Source organism: Lacerta agilis, chromosome 2 (genome assembly GCF_009819535.1).
Source record: "Lacerta agilis isolate rLacAgi1 chromosome 2, rLacAgi1.pri, whole genome shotgun sequence".
Classification (NCBI taxonomy): domain Eukaryota; kingdom Metazoa; phylum Chordata; class Lepidosauria; order Squamata; family Lacertidae; genus Lacerta; species Lacerta agilis.
In genome coordinates, this window is record NC_046313.1 from 118,204,587 (window position 1) to 118,228,224 (window position 23,638).

General features: G+C 47.5%; 3 protein-coding genes across 3 annotated transcripts in view; all 3 read left to right on the top strand.

Moving 5' to 3' along the window:
* The window catches only part of LOC117042595 (zinc finger protein 91-like), a 258,539-nt gene that overhangs the window by 106,615 nt on the left and 128,286 nt on the right, over positions 1 to 23,638 (top strand). The gene's annotated exons all lie outside the window — the stretch shown is intronic.
* Positions 4,951 to 6,280, top strand: LOC117042231 (gastrula zinc finger protein XlCGF49.1-like). Its single transcript, XM_033141758.1, has 2 exons — positions 4,951 to 5,889; positions 6,259 to 6,280. The coding sequence occupies exons 1-2, from the start codon at positions 5,069 to 5,071 to the stop codon at positions 6,260 to 6,262; spliced, it is 825 nt and encodes a 274-aa protein (XP_032997649.1). The 5' UTR covers positions 4,951 to 5,068; the 3' UTR covers positions 6,263 to 6,280.
* On the top strand, positions 11,040 to 19,044 carry LOC117042235 (H-2 class II histocompatibility antigen, E-S beta chain-like). The gene is made up of 5 exons (XM_033141764.1): positions 11,040 to 11,145; positions 12,992 to 13,261; positions 17,195 to 17,476; positions 17,621 to 17,731; positions 18,911 to 19,044. Exons 1-5 carry the CDS (start codon positions 11,040 to 11,042, stop codon positions 18,922 to 18,924), a joined length of 783 nt encoding a protein of 260 aa, XP_032997655.1. The 3' UTR covers positions 18,925 to 19,044.

Below are 23,638 nucleotides of genomic sequence, written 5' to 3' on the forward strand. Positions count from 1 at the left end.
AGTTTTACATGCACGGCGCATCCGCGCGCATTAAGAGAAAACTAGCCTAGTAGGCTTGCATTTCATTTTCATTCAGACGGCCCTTGCAATGCAAATAAGAGAGACGCGTCCCCGGAGCCGAATTTGCAGACTTGTTGCCTAGAGGGTTAAAGCCACGGATTGCAAGCGCCTAGAGCTACGGGGCAAGAGAGCAGGCGATGCTGGATACTGACCCTCCCCTCTGCCCAACCACTTCCTTAGGGTAGGGGTGCGTGGCTTAAGCAGCCCGAGTGGCCCGCCCCTTCCCGCCGCGCCCCGCTCTTCCTCCTGCAAGCCGTCGGGTGAGTGCAAAGCGCCTTAGGGTGCAGGCAGCGCCCTTTTTCGGGGGGGGGAGAGGGATGCAATGCCAAGTGGGTTGGGGGCTTGGGTAGAGAGCAGGAAAGGAAGCTGCTGCTGGACAGGTGACGGGCGGAAGTCTCGCCCCCGCCCCCAAAATGAAGGGAGGTGGGGGTGCAGCTGTTTCGCGCCCCCCCCCCCCCTCGATGGTAAAGGTAGGCTCCTGAACCCGCCTCTCTCCTGATGCAGCTCATAGCATAGACTCATAGAATCCTAGAGTTGGAAGAGACCACAAGGGCCATCCAGTCCAACCCCCTGCCAAGCGGGAAACACCATCAAAGCATTCCTGACAGATGGCTGTCAAGCCTCCGCTTAAAGACCTCCAAAGAAGGAGATGTTGAATGTTTCCAATAATAAGGTTGCTATCATATGTGCCCAAAATGCAAAGCGTCTCCAAGCTCTCTCTCTCTCTCTCTCTCTCTCTCAGACGGCGATTTCCAAAATTCAGGAGTTGCTTATAGGGCGTTGCGTGGGGGCAGGCAGGCGAAAAGCGCCTTTCTCGTGAGCAAAGGTGTCCTGGAGGGGACGCTCAGAAAGAGGCCATCGGCTAAACGAAGAACAAAGGTTTGTTTGGGGAGGGGGGGGCAAGCTGCAGTCCCTTTGAGCCGAGTAGGACTGACTTCCGAGGAAACGTGCATAGGATGGGGCTGCGAATCCCATCGGCTTCCATGGCGGTGCAGAGCAGGGGCGTTTCTAGCCCCTCGGCTGCCCCGGGGCGGGAAGCCAAGAGGCGCCCCCGGGGGCGGGGCATCGCGGCGTGTGCCTGCGTCATGAGACACCCGAAGCCGCCGCCTGGGCTCCCTCGGCGGAGCGCAAGTCGGGGCAGGGAGAGGGTCACCCCTCCTCGCTGGCTCACCCCTCTCCTTGCCCCGGCTCCACAAGCCAGCCAATGGTGAAAAAAGCCGCTGGAAGGGGGGGGACTATTTTGGGCACTGCCGGGGCGGAGCCGCAGGGGTGGCCAGCGAGGGGAGGTGACACCCCTCCTCGCTGGCCACCCCTGTGGCTCCACCCCGGCAGTACCGAAAATAGCCTTTTAAAAAAAAATGATTTTTTTTTTTAAATTTAAAGCCCCCCAGGGTTGCAGGGCCACCACCCGAAGTGTCACCCCCAGCAGGGCACTGCCCAGGGCGGCCCCTCGCCCCTCTTGCTACACCCCTGGTGCAGAGTCGATCCCGCTTCTCATTGTGCACAAATACATAACACATTGACTGAGAGGCTGCATCTGCATCTAAGATTAAGGGGGGGGGGCGAGAGAGAGCCCTTCTCTGGTTCTTCTCAGGCAGCGAAATGTCTCTGCCTCCCCCCCCCAGCTGGATTCTGCACTTCAAAGTGGGCCATGCAATGCAAACCCTGTGTTGCAGGGCAGACTCCACTTTGCGGCTGGATTTCTTGAATCGCCCCCCCCCCAACTTCTTCAATGGGCTCCCTTGCTCGCTTACCTGATTGGTGCGCCTCCCCCACTCGCTGGATCCTCACCTTGTCTCCTTAACCGCAACTCCCCCGTAGCTGCTGAGGCCCTTCAAAAATTCCGCAAAAAACAAGTTAGAGATGATCTTACAGTATCTCCAAATCTGGGAGAGTTGTGTACAGCTATTAACCAAAATTCAAGGTTCCCACACTAAATGAAGGTCTGGATGATTTATCTGTAAGTGTCTGGCTTTATATTCCAGAAGATTTCTAGGGGATATTCCAGAAAGGAGTGTGGCTATGGTTCTGAGTCACAATACAGGCTCAGAAATGGAACCAGGGAAAATCAACCTGGTTTGAAGATTGGTTTCTTCTTTACAATTACGTTTCCAATCTGTTCTGGTGGAAATATCCCTGGTTTTACCTCAGAGTTATGAGTGGCCTTGTTGGAGCACCAGGAGACACATCCTGCTGCCCGCAGTCAACAAGCCTTGTCACTGGTTCTGTGAAAAGGCCATACGACAGTCCCTAGAATGGATTGGGCTTCCAAAATGGAGTCTATGGACCTTCTGAGGCCAGTTGAGACACTCAGGGGCATACCCAGGATCAAAACTGGGGGGGGGGGGGGCAAGCCATGGTCGTTCAGGTTGTGACATTTCAGCACGGAAAGGCGAATGAAACCAAAATTTTAGGGAAATTATATATAATTATAGCAGTGCTTTATTACGGTAGTTATTACAATTATTTGCTTGAATTTTTTCTTAATTTTTTATTCTAGTTACATGTCTTATACCAGGGGTGGCCAACTCCCAAGAGACTGTGATCTACTTTCAGAATTAAAATCTGGCAGTGACCTACCCCCGTTTTTGGGGGTATCAGCTCAAAGTTGTTGACCTTTTTTGGGGTTCGGTTCGTTTTTAGTTTTTGAGCTTTTTTTAGGGTCTAGACCTTCTGAAATAATTGATTTAAAAACTAACTCAGCAAGACAGAAGACTGCCTGCTTTGTAAAGTGTGACAACCTTTGAGGTACAAAACACCCAGACAAGGAAAACCAACTCAGCTAACTAGTTTACACAGATCTGAGGAGCCAGTTGATGCGTGCTAGGCCTTCGATTTCACATATGGCGCCCAAACAACTGTACCCACACCACACTACCTCCAAAGTAAACCAAAAAGCTAAAAGCAAATGCAGTAGCAAACCTCAGAACTGAACTTAAAACAAAAGCAGGCAAACCACCTAGAAATCAAACCTTGCTGCAAAACAGTGCCACCCCCAATGGAGGCTGGAACCTGCCCCACAAAAGGAACCTGGGACAAGCTGAAGCACCAATGGCTCAATTACCCTCTTTGATAACATAAAATGCACAATGATTATTTTAAAAAATATTTATTCCTTTTAATTAATTTTCTAAGCAGTAGCACTGGAAAGCAAGAGCACACAAAATCCTGAATTATTTGATTACTGACCACATTATGTAAACAGCAAACAAAAACAGCTTCAAAAAAACAGAAAAACTCCCCCCCCAAACAGAAAGCCCCAAATGGCTGAAAAACTCAGTTTCCCAGGATCCTCAGCCCTCACAAAGGAACTACTCACCATGCAAGGGAACTCAGTTTCCCAAGCTCCCTTGCAACGATGATTCCCGGCAAATTCAGAAACTTGCCAGCACAATCTCTGATAGGCACGCTAGCTCTTTGTCGGCATCAGTGCTGTCAAGTATCCCGTTTTCCCCAGGATTCTCCCTTATTTCAAGCAGTTTCCCGCTGCTCTCCCTTATTTTTTATTTCCCTTAAATTTCCCCTTTTTAATGGAAGCAGCTCCTCCCCTGCTGGCCAGGGACTGGGTGGGAAGACCTCGCCTACTTGGAGAGAAAAGCCTCAGCCCTCAAAGCAAGTGGGAGCCGCTTCCTGTGCTTACAGGGGGGTGTATTCCCCCCCCCTGCATCAGCCCCTATCTGTTGCCGCCGAGCCCCTCAGCCGGCCAATACGGTTAGCTGGCGGGCGGAGCCCGGCTGCCTTTGAGCAGCTGCTGCTTCCTGTCCTGTTTTGATGGGATCAGACAAGAAGACGATGGGGCTCCATCACGCGGAGCACATGCCTGCCCTCCTCTTTGCTGGCTGCCCTCCTCTTTGCTCCGCTCCGAGCCCCAGCCCGCTTGGAGTTTACATTGCTGCTCCGCCCACTTTTGCTTCTGGCTCCGCCCATCACTGACATGTGACTGTCCCCGGGATAGGTGAGACTGCTGATCCCTTATTTTCAAATCTGAAACTTGACAGCTATGGTCGGCATGAGGGAGGGGGAAACAGCCGGCGCAACACACACACACACACACACACACACAGTGGCTAGCTGCGCTTCAGGCAAGAGCTCAATTGTTATTGAGATTTTGGGAGGGGGAGAAAGAGCAGTTGTTGAGCTTTTTTTCAGGAGGAGAGCTTTTGTTTCCTTTTAGGCTGCCGATAACCATTTAATTTTTTTTGCTTCGGGGGGGGGCAGTTCCCCCCCTACCCCCCTGGGTACGTCCATGGAGACACTGCAGGTGATTAATAAAGGTCTAGAGGTTGAAAGGGTTTAAAGGTGACCTAGGAGTGGAAGATTATTATGCAGAGGATAAAGAATGTCATTAGCAATTCTGCACCTGAGAAATAAAGAGCATATTCATAGACAGAGAGCAGATCCCTTTCCTATCTGTTTAAAAAGGCAACCCCAATACAACTGCATTCTAAATCAATGCTCCTTTATTAATGGAGATTGAAGATTATAAAAGAGTGATGATGCATTAGTATTACAGTGGTACCTCAGGTTACATGTGCTTCAGGTTAAGAACCCTTCTAACCCAGAAATAACACTTCAGGTTAAGAACAGAAATCGTGCTCTGGCAGCACAGCGGCAGCGGGAGGTCCCATTAGCTAAAGTGGTGCTTCAGATTAAGAACAATTTCAGGTTAAGAACTGACCTTCGGAACGAATTAAGTACTTAACCAGAGGTACCACTGTATTTGACATTATTCCATTTCATTTCCTAAGAATTTAGAACATAGAGACCTTAACAATTTGCACTTGATGTGTGTAACATTCCTTTGTTCTCTTCTTTGAAACCCTAACAGGATTCCCCCCCCCCCCACTGTGAAGCAAGCAATGGAGAAGACTTGGGGGGTGGAGGCATCTGAAATGTCCTTAGGAATAACAAAGAAACCATTTCAATGTGCGGAATGCAGAGAGTGTTTTAGTCAGTGAACTAACATTCATATCACTGAACTGACACAGAGGAGACACCATTTAAAGTTATGGAGAGAGGAAAGAGCTTCAGTGACTGTGGGATGTTTGATAAACATCAACAAAATCACACGGGTGAGATAGCCTTTAAATGCATTGAGTGTGGAAAGAACTTCTCCACGGATACAAAACTTGAAAGACATCAACTTATTCACACAGGGGAAAAACCATTTAAGTGTATGGAGTGTGGAAAGAGGTTCCTTACGGGTTCACAGCTTAATACACATCATAGAGTTCACACAGGTGAGGAACCCTTTAAATGTCTGGAGTGTGGAAAGAGCCTCACTACTAGTGAAAATCTTAGAAATCACCAACAGACTCACACAGGGGAAAAGCCATATAAATGTATGGAGTGTGGAAAGAACTTCAGTCTGAGTGGAGACCTCAGGGTACATCATCGAATTCACACGGGTGAGAAACCCTTTGAATGTATGGATTGTGGAAAGAACTTCTCTAGTAGTGGAATGCTTAGAAGACACCAACGAACTCACACAGGGGAAAAACCATTTAAATGTATGGAGTGTGGAAAGAGCTTTGGTCAGAGTGCCCACCTTACTTCACATCAGCGAACTCACACAGGGGAGACGCCATTTAAATGTATGGAATGTGGAAAGAGCTTCAGTCAAAGTGGAAAGCTTACAAGACACCAAAAAACGCACACAGGGGGGAAACCATATAAATGTATGGAGTGTGGAAAGAGCTTCAGTCTGAGTGGAGACCTCAGGGTACATCATCGAACTCACACAGGCGAGAAACCTTTTAAATGTCTGGAGTGTGGAAAGAGCTTCACTACTAGTGGAAATCTTAGAAAGCATCAACAGATTCACACAAGGTAAAAAAAGGTAAAGGGACTACCTGACCATTAGGTCCAGTCGTGGATGACTCTAGAGTTGCGGTGCTCATCTCGCGTTACTGGCCGAGGGAGCCGGCATATAGCTTCCGAGTCATGTGGCCAGCATGACAAAGCCACTTCTGGCAAACCAGAGCAGTGCACGGAAACACCGTTTACCTTCCCGCCAGAGCGGTCCCTATTTATCTACTTGCACTTTGACATGCTTTCGAACTGCTAGGTGGGCAGGAGCTGGGACCGAGCAATGGGAGCTCACCCCGTTGCGGGGATTCGAACCGCCAACCTTCTGATCAGCAAGCCCTAGGCTCTGTGGTTTAACCCACAGCACCACCCGCGTCCCTTTCACACAAGGTAATAACCCTTTAAATGTTTGGAGTGTGGAAAGGCCTTCACAAAAATGGAAAGTTTAGACTACATCAACAAACTCACAGTGTTGAAAAACCATATAAATGTTTGGAATGTGGAAAGAGTTTCTCCATGAATACAAAACTTTGAAGACATCAACATACTCACATGGGGGGAAACCATTTAAATTTATGGAATGTGGAAAGAGCTTCACTCAAAGTAGATCACTTAGAAGACATCAACGAATTCACACAGACAATAGAATAAAAAAAATGTATAGTTGGAAGTGACCCCAAGAGTCATGTAGTCCAATTCCCTGTAATGCAGGAATCTCAGCTAATGCATCCATGACAGATGGCCACCCATCCTCTGCTTAAAAATATCCGAAGAAGGAGAATCCACAACCTCCCGTGGGAGACTTCCACTGTCGAACAACTCTTGCTGTCGGAAAGTTTTTTCGTATGCCAAGTTGGAATCTCCTTTCTTTCAACTTGAAGACATTGGTTCGAGTCCTACCTTCCAGAGCAGGAGAAAAGAAGCTTGCTCCATCCTCCATGTGACAGTCCTTCAGATATTTATAAAAGGCTATCATATCTCTTCCTAGTCTCCTCTTTTCCAGGCTTAACCATCTCCTTCAACCTTTTAATAGCTAAAAACTGGAAGACAGAAGAAATACCAACGATTGAAGAATGGCAGATGAAAATGATGGACTATATGGAGCTCGCTGAGATGACTGGGAATCTTCGTGACCAGAGGGATGACACGGTGGAAGAAGAGTGGAAGAAATTTAAATTGTATTAAAAAAATTATTGTATGATTGAAAATTAGATATAACTTGGAAGAAAAGTTACACTGGTGATTTAGAGTTTGGTTATGTGTTTAGGAATTGTGAGAGAATGCGTTAACATATTAGAAAAGATTAATGATTAGATATTTTTTATAGTAGAATAAGATTTTTTAAGATGTAAAGAAATAACTAAAGAGGATTGACAAGGAACGCAGGAAGGGGAGATGAGAGGAAGTCAACATATAATGTAAAGAATAGAAGTTAATGATAGTAATAAGTTTTTTGTTGTTTTTATTGTAGGTTTGTTTTCTGTATGGTTTTGTATTTGTTTGTTGGTTTTTGTTGATTGTTGGTTTTTTTAATAAAATTTAATATATATATATTTTAAAAACCATCTTCAACCGTTCCTCATGAAGCTTATCTTCTAGACCAGGGGAAAGCAAACTTACCACGCCTCGGGCTGGTGTCTCCAGCGCCGATCGCACGGAGGGCGGGGGAGCACGCGCCCATACACGTGCGCACACGCTATTTCCGGCTCACTTGGGGGTCAGAGGAGCACTGGAAATAGCTTGTGCGCATGTGCACAGGCCTCCTCCGACCCAGATGTGCACTGGAAATAACGCACATGCGCACAAGCTATTTCTGGTACTCCTCTGTCCCGGAAGGGGGCAGCCGCACAGCGCCGGTAAGAGTGGGCAGCGGCAACAGGTGGCGGGGGTTGCCATGGGCTGCATAAACAAGTCCTCTGGGCCTTATCCGGCCCACGGACCGTAGTTTGGGGACCCCTGTTCTAGACCCTTGATTAACCTAGTTGCCCTCCTCTGCACACATTCCAGCTTGTCAATGTCCTTTTTAAATTGGGGTGCCCAGAATTGGACACAGTAGTCCAGGTGTGGTCTAACCAAGGCAGAATAGAATCATAGAATCCTAGAGTTGGAAGAGACCACAAGGGCCATCCAGTCCAACCCCCTGCCAAGCAGGAAACGCCATCAAAGCATTCCTGACAGATGGCTGTCAAGCCTCTGCTTAAAGACCTCCAAAGAAGGAGACTCCACCACACTCCTTGGCAGCAAATTCCACTGTTGGACAGCTCTTACTGTCAGGAAGTTCTTCCTAATGTTTAGGTGGAATCTTCTTTCTTGTAGTTTGAATCCATTGCTCCGTATCCGCTTCTCTGGAGCAGCAGAAAACAACCTTTCTCCCTCCTTTATGAGGTTTACTAGTGCTGTCCTATTTTAATTGTGTATCCCTCTGATGTTTTTGTAGTTCTATAATTTTGTATTGAGAAATGTCCCCCCCCCCCTTCTTTCAGCTCCTACACTCCAGAGCAGGAGAAACCAAGCTTTTTTTATATGTACCAAATGTTGAAAGGGCTTCACTGAAAGTGGAACTCTTAGAAAGCACCAACAAACTCACACAGCGGATAAACTGTTTAAATGTCTGGTGTGTGGAAAGGGCTTCAATATGAGTTCAGCATCCGCCCGCTAAAAGACCTACTACTCCCTTCCCATACAACCGTTGTGGTCCCTTCGAAATCTACAGTTATCATAGAATCATAGAGTTGGAAGAGACCACAGGGCCATCCAGTCCAACCCCCTGCCAAGCAGGAAACACCATCAAAGCATTCCTGACAGATGGCTGTCAAGCCTCCGCTTAAAGACCTCCAAAGAAGGAGACTCCACCACACTCCTTGGCAGCAAATTCCACTGTTGGACAGCTCTCACTGTCAGGAAGTTCTTCCTAATGTTTAGGTGGAATCTTCTTTTTTGTAGTTTGAATCCATTGCCCCGTGTCCGCTTCTCTGGAGCAGCAGAAAACAACCTTTCTCCCTCCTCTAGATGACATCCTTTTATATATTTGAACATGGCTATCATATCACCCCTTAACCTTCTCTTCTCCAGGCTAAACATACCCAGCTCCCTAAGCCGTTCCTCATAAGGCATCATTTTTTGGCCTTTGACATTTTGGTTGCCCTCCTCTGGACACGTTCCAGCTTGTCAGTATCCTTCTTGAACTGTGGTGCCCAGAACTGGACACAGTTATATGATTATAAAGTACAACAATTCCGCATTACGTTGTTTATATATTGGGAAAGGTTTTTATCCACATATTTATGGTTGGAACAGTTTTAATTTGCTTTAAAGGTGCATACCGGTATTTTATTGCTGTAGCCGACCTTGGGACTCTGCAGTGAAAGGGTTTTTTTTTTTTTGCTAATGAACCTAATAAAATTCAAACCATTTCATATGCAGACGCACTTCCAACTCCCATATAGATACATGCTGGGATCCATAGGTCTGCTCTGCACTTTGCTGGAGGCTGTTTTGCCTGGATAGGGGCTAGTGGAGCATGGTTCCATCAAAATCCCATTTCTTCATTTTGACATTTCCAGCACTTACCCGAATTTGTTCCATATATTTTTGCCAACTTCTCTGGGGTAAAGTGCCATCTATAGGCATCGTTTCCAGGCCTTTGACCATTTTGGTTGCCCTCCTCTGGACACGTTCCAGCTTGTCAGTATCCTTCTTGAACTGTGGTGCCCAGAACTGGACACAGTATTCCAGGTGAGGTCTGACTAGAGCGGAATACAGTGGTACTATTACTTCCCTTGATCTAGATGCTATACTCCTATTGATGCATTGATGTATTTCTGCATCCTAACTACTCTCCATTTACCGGGATACACTTGTTTTCCGATATCCTTGAAAATTTTCGTTTCATTAATTTATTTAAACAGACGTTCAGTTGGTGAAAAGCCATGTTTCCGAACACAATTCAAAGTGTTGGTGCTGACCTTTAAAGCCCTAAATGGCCTCGGCCCTGTATACCTGAAGGAGCGTCTCCACCCCCATCATTCAGCCCGGACACTGAGATCCAGCGCCGAGGGCCTTCTGTTGGTTCCCTCACTACGAGAAGCAAAACTACAGGGAACCAGGCAGAGGGCCTTCTCGGTAGTGGCGCCCGCCCTGTGGAACGCCCTCCCATCACAGGTCAGGGAAATAAAAAACTACCTGACATTCAGAAAAAAACTGAAGGCAGCCCTTTTTAGGGAAGTTTTTAATGTTTGATATTTTTGTATTTGATTTCTGTTGGAAGCCGCCCAGAGTGGCTGGGGAAATCCAGCCAGATGGGCGGGGTACAAATAATAAATATTATTATTATTATTATTTTATAATGTGTTTTAAGTAATTAGTAGTAGTTTTGACATGTACTGCTCTCCAAAGCATAACTTGTTTTCTAAAGGGTAGGACGTGTTGTGGGGTGTGTTTGAGTTGCAAGCTTTCTGTAGTAAATAAAATGGGAACACAATTCTTTCCCCCGTACACAACAAAATCTATGCAACTGCAAACCGTAAATCAGTGTTTTTCAACCACTGTTCCGTGGCACACTAGTGTGCCGCGAGATGTTGCCTGGTGTGCCGTGGGAAAAATTGAAAAATTACTTTATATATAGTCAATATAGGCACAGAGTTAATTTTTTAACATTTTCTAATGGTGGTGTGCCTCGTGATTTTTTTTCATGAAACAAGTGTGCCTTTGCCCAAAAAAGGTTGAAAAACACTGCCGTAAATGTCTGCTGTGCTTAGTCTCTTGCAATGCAGCCTGGGGGTCAATTTGGCTCAAGGGACTGTTGGTAGGTCACCAGAAATGAGGCTGATTTGTGTTCTGGTCTTCAATCCATACTCCTCCCTTGCAAAAATACTGCAGTCCCCCCCATTTTCCGGGCGGCTTCCGGAAAGATATTTATTTCCACGTGAGGATGGAGACATCAGAAGCTGAGAAGGCAAAGAGGAACTTGCAGATCTATCAAGAACCCGAGATAATGATCTTTTCCAGGAGTTTCTTGCCTGGCGACTGATGACGCTGCCTCATCTCGGAAGCGGATTGGACGCTCGCAAGGCGGAGAGGTGGAGTGGGCGGGGCTTGGGCAGGAGTTTCCCCCGGGGCTGAGCGGAGAAAGTCCCATTTCGGAGTCTTCAGGGGGCGAAGGAGAGAGAAGGATGGGGGGCTCCGGTGCTGCGCCTTTGGCCTTTTGGGGGCTCCTGTTGTGGATGGGGGCGCTGGTGGTCTCCGCTTCGGAGGGGCTGGGCGTGGAGGAGCCTCCAGGTGAGCAAAGATCCTGCAATGGGGGAGAAGGAAGAGGGGACTCCGCTTAGCGGGACCCCCATCGGTGGGGCTCCTTTGACGATCCCTCGTGGATTGGCTTCCATGGACACGGTATTAGCAGTGAGTCCGTGACTGTGGAGGCAAATTCTGGACCCACACCTCCTTCCACAGTGGGGACATAGGTTTGGGGGGGGGGTTCGGGTGTCTTCAAAGTCCATGACGCCTTTGGTAAAGGCTGTTCTCCCAGTTGTCCGTGTTTATATTGCATTTTTTAAGATTTGCCTTGAGAGAGTCTTTAAACCTCTTTTGTTGACCACCAGCATTATGCTCTCCATTTTTAGTTCAGTTACAGGTGGGTAGCCGTTTACAGGGAGGTAGACGTGTTGGTCTGCCATAGTCAAAACAAAATAAAAAATAAAAAAATTCCTTCCAGTAGCACCTTAGAGACCAACTAAGTTATGGTTTAGTTCAGTGAAGTTGATGTTGAAGAATAATTGTTTCCACGGGGGTGATTCTTCTTAATTATGATTCTATGATTCTATATGGTGTTTCCTGCTTGGCAGGGGGTTGGACTGGATGGCCCTTGTGGTCTCTTCCAACTCTATGATTCTAATTATATCCTACCTTTCAGGATTAAAATTCTACCCAGCAGCTTACAAATAACATTCAATTGATTTTTTTAAATAAAACCACAATATTAACACATTCAATAGTCTTCCTGCAGGACAGCTGAGGGCGGGCAGCCCTAGGGGACTTTTTGGGGGGCGAGCGGGTAGCACAGCTGAATCTGCCCCTGAGTGCTTCCTCAGCTGCTTCTCAAAAACTTCCTCATGATTATTAGTCCATTTATCTCCCATCATTTCCAAGAGATCCCATCACCAATTATTAACTCTATAAATGACTCCACATAACACATAAAAATACCTTTCCTCTGCTTCTTCTCATCAGTAAGAAACCCAGGCATGGGCATAGCCAGGGTTTTTGTTATGGAGGGGCAGCCTTTTGTTAGGAGGAGGAGAACCTCAGTTTGCTATGTATTTTTATTGATGTTTATTGGTGGGGGGGGCAGCCCATGAAACTAGGAGCGAAACTGGGGCAAAGGCCTCCCTGCTCTGGGGACCCTGAACTCCCCCCCCCTCGTGTCAGGTCCCCTCTCCCATTGCCCACTGCCCACCCTGCCTTGGGGGGGTCTTCAGGGTGCTGAAATGGGCTCTTGCGTGAACAGGCGTCGCTTCCTGCGCTCTGGCAGGGAAAGCGAAAGTGAAACCGGGTCCCCCGCAGAGGGAGAGTCTCGTTGGGGGGGGGGTTGCACTGAAGTCCCCTTCAGAGCAGAGAAGCGTCTCCCTCCCTCCTGGGCACCTCACCCTTTTCCTGGTCTCTCTCCCACCCCCCACCATTTCCTCTTTCAGCCGCAGGGCAATAAACTGGGGGAGGGAGGGTTACGTTTTTTAAAAACTGGAGATAAGCATGGGAGTAGCCATCGGGGGCGATGAGCAGCAGCCCCCCCTAAATAAATAAATTAAATTAGCATATAGCTCGGTTCTCCCCCCCCTAATCTTGGCTACGTTTTTGGGGTCCAGGGTCTTGGAGGTTGTGGCTCCCTCTCCACAATGGCCTTCCTGCCGCTCTCTCTTTCCTTTGGGAGGAGGTGAAGGGGGGGGTCTCCCTGCTCAGCCTCCGCCCCCCTCCCCGCCATGGGATCACGTGACACGAGAGAGAGAGAGAAAATGCGAGAGAGACAGACCATCTCTCTCCTTCCCGGCAGCTGGCTATCAGGGGAGCTGTTCCTTTTAAGGCAACTGGGTACCGGAAGTCTCCCCATTTTCATTCTCCCCCCCCCCCCCAGAGCATTTCCTGTACCAGGGGAAGGGCGAGTGCCACTTCTCCAACGGGACGCAGCGGATCCGCTACCTAGAAAGGCAGTTCTTCGACCGGCAGGAGCTCACCTACTTCGACAGCGACTTAGGGAAGTACGTGGCGGTGGCTGAACTGGCGGAGTCCCAAGTCGAGAGCTGGAACAAGGACAAGGACTTCCTTCGGGGCCAGATGTCCTACGTGGATCTCTTCTGCCGGAACAACTACGGGGTCCTCGAGCCCCTCTCCAAGGCCCGGCGCGGTGAGTCCGGAATCGGGGAGGCGGGGCGCCATGGGAAACGGGGCCCCGGAAGATCCCAAAATGGGGGGCGTGGGGTGGACCCAGGACTTCCCCTCCTCCCAGCCCCTGTCGCTGCCTGCTCCCCCTCCCCCCTCTTTTCAGAGAGAGGAAGGGGGGGCTTTCCTGGTGCCCCACTCCAGAGGCAGAGGCAGGAGGAGTTTCTGTTGTTACAGAAATTACCGGGCAGAGGCTGCTCAGCTCCCGGTCCTACGGAGGAAGCCCGTGGTTCGCTGCGGAGGCAATGGAGACCAGCCTGAGATTGGAGCAAAAGCAAAGGAGTTTATTGCGCAACAAGGTTCAGGAGGATCCGAACCCCGAACAAAGCGTGTCATGGACTTTTAAAACTTCCCGCAATTGCCCAGAATACATTGCAAAATACATCACAGATACGTCAGGGAAGGGAGGGGGAGTGAGGAGGTCCTAGTAAGATTTACATACAGGTAAACAAGTTTTACATATCAGGAAGGATGGCAGGAACCGGTGAATGGGTTTGGGGTGGGTACAATATACATTCAGATTTTCCACTGGGAGAGAACAATAGGGAAACTCCTGAGAGGATGTCTGCTACCATGGCAACTGATCGGTGGGTGCTTGGGTGGATTACTCGGGTGGGGGCATTTCCTCTTGCACCTGGATGCGTACATGGTTGCTCGCCTAAGGGATTATGAAAGCTACTGAGGTGGAAGTCAGAAAATCATATAGTATCAGAATAATAATCTTCCGATGATCGGAGGATGGAGGGGACTGAGGGGATAGAGAGGTCTTCTCCTAAGGAGAAGATGGTAGACACTAGAATCGAGCGAATCGGACATTGCGTTCCAAAGATATGGATTTTTACAATAATATACATTTGTACTGTCAAACAGACCACCCGAGAGTCTAAATTGTCCAGTCGCTACATTGTATCCAGTCATAATTAATAACTTCCCTTGCTGGATACAATGTAGTTTCGGTTCCATTGTTCTCGCAGCAGGGAGCCTGTCAATATCCACTTAGCGTGCAGTCAAGCGTGAAGGTGTTGAGTAGCTGAGCTGAACGTTCCATTTTGCAGACTGGAATGCATGCTTCTGATTGGAGGGTTGCCATTCATTGAGGAAAATGGCCCGCGCGAGTAACGCGTTGACAGGAGCGTTCTCGGAGGCTTTTTACAGCATAAATCGGGACTTTTGGGGGGAACCCTTTATTGCGAGGGTTTATGTGGGTGCTTGTGCAACTTGTGTGTGTGGGGAAGTCCAGAACAGGGTGAAGGGGTGCCCGCTCATCGTCGGGGGGTTCCGTCGATTCCATGGTCCCGCACTCGCTAGCAGGGAGGCCTCGCGGTGGGGGAAGGTGACGGCTGTGACTTTTCCCTATCACTGTGGTCCCTGGAAGCATCATAAACCATTTCGTCTATTGCAATGTGGAGGGTGTCTGCCTTAGTTTATTTATGTATTTATGTATTTTTTAATTATTAGTTAATATTGTATCCCACCCTATACCTGTAGGTCTTAGGGCGGCTTACAACACAGAATGGCAGTATTTATTTCATTTACTGCCTGTGCATTCCCACCATTTCCCCCAAGGAGCTGGAGATGGTGTTCTGTCCGTGGTTCTCCCTCTGCTCATCCCATCCCCACAACAACCCTGTGAGGGGGGCCAGGCTGAGGGGCAGGGGCTGGCCAGGGACACCCAGTGAGCCTCACGGCCCAGGGGGGATTTGAACCCAGGACACAGTCCAGCACTGGACTACATTAGAGTGGGGGGCTGCAAGGGGGAATTGGCAGCCTTTCAGGGGGAGGAGAGAGAGCGCGATTCCAACAGAAACCCTGAACTTTTCAAAAGAACAAAATGATCTTATTTGGACATCACTCAATTTTTAACTGTGACACCTTAGCATATTTCTTGCACACCTGACATGGATTCAGGTAGAGCTGCCACACGTCTGGGTTTTCCCAGACATGCCTGGGGAATTGGGATGTTTAAATGGTGCAAAATGGTCCGAATCAGCAAAATGTCTGGAAAAATCTGGGTGCATGGCAAGTAGGGTGATTTTTTTAATGCTTTTAAAATCCCAAAAAAGCCTAAGAACTTAATTTTGGGTGGGATATGTTCCCTCCAAAAAACCCCAACTTTGTCCGGATTTTAACTTTGGGGAATATGGTAAGAAATTAACCCCACAATCTCCAAATCAAATACATGAAGGATTAAATAATAATTATTATAAACAGAGTCCATTTCCCTCCTACCAACTCATTACTATTTTCAGCTGCCAGGCACCCCCTCCAGCTCCCCCATCCCCCGTTCTCCAGGGATCATCCCTAAATCAAAAACATATTGAAATAAAAATTACTATAATCACTTGGTGCTGGGCAGGTTGTGTGTGTATGGATTTGCATAACATCTGCTCTATATCATGCACAAATTGATGTGCTGTTTTTCAGTTGGAGTGAAGGGCCCAAAAATAAATTGGCGGTCTCTCTCTCTCTCACACACACACACACACAAATGTCTGACAGGTGAAACTTTCCCAATAATTGCATTTCCATAGGAGAAAAAGGGCTTAACCTGTTGAATTTCTGCCTGCCACTCAGCACTAAAAGGCACAAGAACCTCAGCTGTTTTTGTGCAACTTCCATCATCCCTAGCGAGCAGGGCCAGTGGTCAGGGAGGATCGGAATTATAGTCCAAAAACAGTTGGCAACCCAAGTTTGGAAAACACTGAGTAGACCATTATACTGTAAGTAAAGGATACTGTACAGCAAATTCTGGATAGCATCCTGTTTGCTAGGAAAAAAGGAAAAAAACTCTAAGTTTATAATGAAGAAGAAATATAATGACTGTATATAATAAGAAATATAATGACTGTATATAATAAGAATAATAAAAATAATGGAAACTGTGATAATGATCAGGCACATACTATAGAGTAAGTGCTAACTCAGTGGGACTTACTTCTGAGTAAAGATGCTTAAGATTGCAGTACAGTGGAACCTCAGGTAATGTACTGTCCTTACGAACGCGAGCTGCGCTAACCCGGAAGTAGCTGCTCCTGGTAGTGAACTTTGCCCCGGGATGCGAGGGGGAAGCAGGAGGCCCCATTAGTGAAAACGTATCCTCAAGTTAAGAATGATTTTGGGTTAAGAACGGACCTCTGGAATGGATTTAGTTCGTAACCGGAGGTACCACTGTATAAGACCGCAGAATCTTTACACAGTTACCTGGGAGTAAGCTCCATTGAATTCATTGGGACTTCTGAGTAGTAAAGGCTTGCAGTTTAAGGCTTTAAATAATGAAATAAAAGTGTCTGTAACCCAAAGTACCACTGTGCAGGAAGGGATAAATACAAAGTGCTTTGTGTGTCAGCATCACATTTCTTTCATTGCAGGTATTTTGTTTTCAGTATAAAGAGGACTCAGTTTTTGTAGCTGATTGTGTGCAGCAGTGCCGTCCTTATGTATTCACATGTAACCATGTATGTTGTCCTTTAGCTCCAAACACACACACACACACACAGAGAGAGAGAGAGAGAGAGAGAGAGAAAGAGAACGAGAACATACAAGCACCACTTTTAATTTATCTCTGAGGCATTGAGGGAAGAAAAAGAGAAAGAAAGAAAACATTCATTTTTCAACTTTCTTTGGAGAGCAAACTTTTTCTCTTTCACACAGTTCCAAAAACAGACCAGACGGGGGAAAGGGGAAGGGGAGCTGTGGTCGGAGGAAGGCCTCCCCCCCCCCCCGCTTCACTCAGGGCTAAGACCCTGGCTAGTCCAGTTAACTACAGACCTGGACTGTCTAGTGGGATGGCGGGAGAGGGTCCCTCCTTCGCCTCTCCTCCCTCACTTGAAGCCTCTAGGTCCCTCCCTGCCTAAATCTCTGGCCTTCCTTCCCAATCTCCCTTGCCTCCCTCCCCCAGTCCAGCCCAAGGTGAAGATCACCCCCACAGACAACGATGAATCTTCACCACACAACACTCTGCTGATTTGCAACGTGGGCCGCTTCTTCCCTGCGGGGATCGAGATCAAGTGGTTCAAGAACGGGAAGGAGGAGCCCAAAGTGTGGACCACGGACCTCATCCGGAACGGGGACTGGACCTTCCACATTGAGGTGATGCTGGAGACAAAGCCGGAACGTGGAGACGTCTACACCTGCCAGGTGGAGCACGCCAGCTTCGAAGGCCCCGTCACGGTGCAATGGGGTAGGACGCCTTCCCAGCCCTGACCCACCTTCCCCATCTCTTGTCCAAGGGAGTGGGGGGACATGCCTGGGTCAAGGTTGCTCCCCCCTCCGGGGGCTGATCCCAGGCCTGCTTTTCCTCATTGAATTGTTTTTCTTCCTTCAGAGCCCCAGTCGGACTCTGCCAGGAGCAAGATGTGGACGGGGATTGTGGGGATTGTGCTGGGGCTGGTCTTTGGGGCCACGGGACTCGCCCTTTACCTGAAGAACAAGAAAGGTGAGGATGGGTGCCGGGGGGAGAGGGACGGTTGAGAGGGGCTGGATTGGGCTCCAGGCTCCCCTCCTCTTCTTAGGCAGAGGCTCTGGAGAGGGGTCTGTTCCTTCTCCACTCCTAGGAGGTCCCTCTTGGTGTCTCAAATGGAGCCTCAGCTTTTATGGAGATGGTCTGAGGTTTAAATCTGTAGATTAAGACCTAAACCTCCTTCCAACATATGAGGGAGAAATTCAAAAACATCTCTGGCTGTGAAGCCTTTGAGCAGAGTAAGGATTCATATTGAATTGGATTTATTACGGTCCTAGACCATATTCACACACCATACTAAACAGATAAGAAACTCCGAGCTTACTGCAAAACATACAATTACTTACTGCAAAACATTTAATTCCTTTTATTTTCTTCTTTCTCCCCTCATACTCCATAAAACAGAATGAGGGGTGGGTGGGTTACCTAGCTGTGCCTTGTGTGTGTTATCTTGATCGGGGGGGGGGGGGCTTGTTCCCAAAGAAACTATGTCAGGGGATATCTGATGCTGACTGAATCTTTCTATTCTTTTTCTCTCTCTCCCAGGGCGAACTGTTCCTCAGCCTACAGGTAACTTTCCTCTCTGCTCTTCCATCCTCCTCCTTCTCCCCCAACCCCCTTCTCCTGGCTGCTTGCTGTGCCCCCCACCATGGCTTAATTTCAGCCACAGACCCTTTGGAAGAGAGGGGAGGGGGCTTTCTATGAATAAATCCATCCCCTGATGCACACACTCCAATGCCATGTCCTGGAAGTGGGTCTCAAGGGGAATGTCCCACCTGGGAGACTGTCAAGCAAAGTTCCTTAGCAGAGACCAAGGGAAGAGACCAGGGCTGGCATTTGGTCTGGGGGCTACTTTTCGTCCAGGGTCCGTGGTTCCAAATATCTGAGCAAGGCAGATCTCCTTGGTCTCTTCTGAACCTCCTCTTCTCCACTGCCAAAGCCAGCCAAGTCTCCCTCTCGCTGCCTCCTTCCCTCCTCAGTGACCCCCCTGCCAGTCCCATAACTGGTGGCGATGGGAATTGTAGTTCACAATCTCTGATGGCGGCTCTATATAGAGTGTCCCCCACCCCAAATCTTGCCAGGGATTCTTCTCCCCCTTTCTCCCCATTCCTCAACCCACAGTGATGGGCTTGTCTCTCTCTCCTCTGCCTGCAGGACTCATCAGTTAGACTTGGCTGCTCCATCAGGATCCTGGGATGTGGAGAAGCTCTGTTCTTCCTGCCAGTTGCCCTCTGCCCATGCTCAGAGGGTGGAAACCTCCTTGGAAGGTGGATGGGAGGAGTCACAGATCAAGAACAACAGTGTGCCACCTCTGTTTGTCATTTGGGGAAAGTTTCTTTTTGTGTTTCCCTTTCCGCTTATTGATTGCAAGTTATGGCAACCTGGTTTTACTTCTTTGCACCTCTGTGCTGGAGAATTTGTGTTTTGAGTCTCCCTGGAGGAGCCTGAGTTGCCCCTGGGAAAAACCATGAATCTCGTCAGACTGCAAGGGCTGCATGCTGGTCCTTCAAGCCCTGAGGGGGAGCCTGAGAGCTGGATTGAGGAGGGTTCACATGTGGCCTCCCAAACCTTTCCATGTGGCCCCTGGGACTCTTCCCAGCCTTGTGTTGCCCCTTCCTTCAGAGTCTTTGCCCTGCTGGGATTTGTCCTTCAATCATGTTTCTTGCTTGCTTTGATGGAGGATGGAGAGGGGAGGGTGAGCTTGTGCAAAGACTAGTCTCCTGCGAAAACATTACACTGGTATTTGATGCTCTGCTCCTGCCCACCATGGGCATGTGGCCCCCAGAAGGTTCCCCAGAATAGAAAGTGGTCCTTCTGCTGGAGAAGGTTCCCCACACCCACTTCCTCCCCCCAGCTCCCCCGGATGAGCTGCCCTTCACCTGGGGGAAAGGGGTCACCGGAAGCTGCCTTAGACTGAGCCCATCCAGCTCAGCAGTATCTGCACTGGATCTGGTCCAATATTGCTATTATTTCAGCCACTGCCAAACCTCTCCATATCTTTCATTTGTCTTTTTGGCAATAATCCAGCCTGGTCATGATGGATTACCTCCTGTAATACCAGTTTCAACCTATTTGCTAATATGTTTTCAAAAAGGTTATAATCATTGTTCACCAAAGATATAGATCAATAATTTTAAAGCTGCTCAGGATCCCTGTCTTGTTTAGAAATCAGAAATGATTTCGTGTGCATGCCGTGTTGGTCTGCCATAGTCGAAAACAAAATAGAAAATTCTTTCCAGTAGCACCTTAGAGACCAACTGAGTTTGTTCTTGGTATGAGCTTTCGTGTGCATATTTTGGTATCTGAAGAAGTGTGCATGCACACGAAAGCTCATACCAGGAACAAACTCAGTTGGTCTCTAAGGTCTCTAAGGTGCTACTAGAAAGAATTTTCGATTTTGTTTAGAAATCAAAGTTATATAAACTAGGAAACCCAGCGAGATTTGGAGGGGGGAAAATAACTAATAAATTATTATAATGAGATCATTATAAGCATTCTCCTAGGATTCTGGCAGCTTGTTTGTATTTAAAGTCATTTTTCATAATGTCCTTTAATAGTTGTATTAGCTAATCCTGCAACTTCTTATAATATATTGCTAAGAGACCATCAGGCCCAGGTGCTTTCAAAGGTTTTGCGTATGAGATTGCTTGTTGTGATTCTGTCATTGTCACTGGTGCATTGAAAATTGTCATTTTATCTAATACCACTGCCCTCTAGGTATCTTTTCATTTCATCTAAATTACCCCATTTCACTAGATATTAGCCTGCTCAAATGGTTTCTGTTTTAAATATTTAATTTTCCGCTCTATTTCTTGATTTATTATCTTTGAAAACTGCATTTACAACATTTTAATATCCTGTTTTACTATCTCTTTTCTAAAGATACCTTGACAACTGTCAGGTATAATATTACACAGCAGGCTGGGCCTTGTCTCTCAGTCCCTGAGATGTCCCTGCACAAGCCTTGGCCCCAGAAGGGACGCCTCTCCCAAACCCCACTCTGGGGGGTCATTTCCCTCCTGGAGACTCTTGCCAAGGGGAGGAAGAGCTGGACGACTCTTTCTACAAGGAACACACAGAATAGGGGGAGGAGGGGAAACACCAGATAAAGATCCCCCAAAGCATTGACGCCTTCCCTGGGCTTTTTAGGACATGTCCTGTGTCACTGGTGTTCAACTGGTGGGTCGCATCCTGATCCCAGGTGGGCTGCAACAGGAGCCCTGACACCCCAGAGATGTAGATTACTGTGATGTTAAAAGGTCTGCCTTGGATTCGTATGGAGATCATTCTATCATTTTTGAAATTGCATCCCAGTACAGCTTTCGCCACTCTTTTGTTGACTATGAGGGCCACTCCATTTCTTTTACGGGATTCCTGCCCACAGTAGTAGATATGAAAGTCATCCGAACTGAATTCGCCCATTCCCGTCCATTTTAGTTCACTGATGCCCAGGATGTCAATGTTTATTCTTGCCATCTCATTTTTGACCACATCCAGCTTACCAAGGTTCATGGTTCTTACATTCCAGGTTCCTATGCAATACTTTTCTTTACAGCATTGGACTTTCCTTTCGCTTCCAGGCATATCCGCAACTGAGCGTCCTTTCGGCTTTGGCCCAGCCGCTTCATCAGCTCTGGATCTACTTGTACTTGTCCTCCGCTCTTCCCCAGTAGCATGTTGGACGCCTTCCGACCTGAGGGGCTCATCTTCCAGCGTCATATCTTTTATATGCCTGTTGTCTTTGTCCATGGAGTTTTCTTGGCAGGGATACTGGAGCGGCTTGCCAGTTCCTTCTCCAGGTGGATCACGTTTGGTCCAAACTCTCCACTATGACCTGTCCATCTTGACCTGTCCATAGCTTCCCTGAGTAATTCAAGCCCCTTCGCCACGACAAGGCAGTGATCCATGAAGGGGAAGATCAGGGTTACTAGCTGCTTTGCTTCTCAATATTCTCTGGTTGGCCTCTTATTTTCTCCTACCTGCATAAGGACTCTATACGGGCTGATGGATACCCCATAAGGTATAAAGGAGCATTTTTTTTAAAAAATAACAAATGTGTACTCTGTGAGCTATATGGATTGATCTAAATAACAAATTTACAGTGGTGAAAAATAAAGGGCCAAATAAATAAATAATAACAACCCCTCAACTGCCAAAACAAACACTCTAAAAACTTACAGATTTGGGGGAAACTTTTTAAAAATTGGAGGGTCAGGGGGCCTTGGTGGGTGCTAAGGAGGGTTTCTGAGGGTGCCATGGAGTCCACATGCCACACATGTCACAAGGGGGGGGCCTCCTCAGTCATAATTTCTTTATTAGCAAATGTTCCCGGTGCTGGAAATCGCTTCTGCGCAAGCCCAGACGCATGCGCAGAAGTGATTTTCGGGGTCTCCAGCGCCACTCGGCGAGTCCCTGTGCCGTGCCGGTTTAGCACAGCGCACGGGGGACTTGCCAAGTGGGCGGCTTGGTGACTGGGCGGCTCGTGGGCTGGATAAACTGCCTTCGTGGGCTGCATCCGGCCCATGGGCCGGAGGTTGCCAATGCCTGGTTTAAACGGTTGAACCAAAAAGATATTTCCTATTAACTTCAACTCCAAGTTGGACCAGTTTTGCATTAATATTGGAACAGAACTTTGAGATTTCGTGATAAACAGAAGAATATCACCTGCAAACATTACCAATTTTTTTTCAAGTGAGTTATGAATTACACCAAAGATTTCCTTATGTTGTCTAATAGTACATGCCAGGGGCTCAAAACAGATATTAAAAAGCAAATGCGAAAGTGGACAGCCTTGCCTAATACCTCTGGATAATGTGAAAGGTTTGTCTTAACACTAGATGTAGGGGAGCAATATAATATGTTTATCCATTTTATAAAGTCTAATAGAAAACCAAATATTTGTACTACTTTTTCCATATATAGTTTGTGGACCTTATCAAAAGCTTTTTCCGCATCTAGAGATATTATAGCTAAATCTTCACTGTTCCTGTTTAAATATATCAAATCCACTACCAGCCTGATGTTATCTGCAGCTTGTCTCGTCTTTATAATGTTTCTTTGTTAATCCTAATTAAATTTCATATCCCCACCCCCCCGTTGGGGTTATTGGACATTTGTTTTCAGAAAACTATCTTTGTAAGTTTCTGCATGTAGGATGAAACTCGGGCTGTGAAGCTGGATTGTTTGCACGGGTGCAAAGATAAGACACTGATCCTGGCCCAATCACACCTGCTGCCAATTAGTTTCCAGACCCAATTCAGTCTGTCAGGAAAACCCCCTCCCCACTACGGCCGCCGTCGCAGGAGCATTTAGAGTACAGGGATCCACGTCCCTTCGCATTCCTCAGGCGGGGAAGGAGAGGGGGAGACAGGAAGGCGATGCAGGGGCTCAGAAGGGGTCAGAGAGCCTCAACACCACAGGGAAAGCAGAGATAGAGGTCAGGTTCCCACGCTACGTGGTCGGTCACAGGAGGGAAGGAGGAGGGGTTTTAGAGTTCCGAGGCTTTTCTGCTGGAAGAAAAACCGGAAGAGTTCATTCCTGGACACTGCTGAGCACTGAGATGGACGCTTGAGACTTTGCTTTGCTGTACATAGCTTGCACAATAAAGAACATAGTTTTTAGAAGTTCTTTGCCTTGGAGTGTTACTCATGAGCAACCACTAAGCGTCCTTCCAGACCCAATTCAGTCTTTTTTTAAAAAAATTTTTTATTAAATTTTATAAATAACAACAACAAAATCAAACATACAAAACAATACAACCATACAGAAAACAAACCTACAATAAAAACAACAAAAAACTTATTACTATCATTAACTTCTATCCTTTACACTGTATATTGACTTCCTCACATCTCCCCTTCTTGCGTTCCTTGTCAATCATCT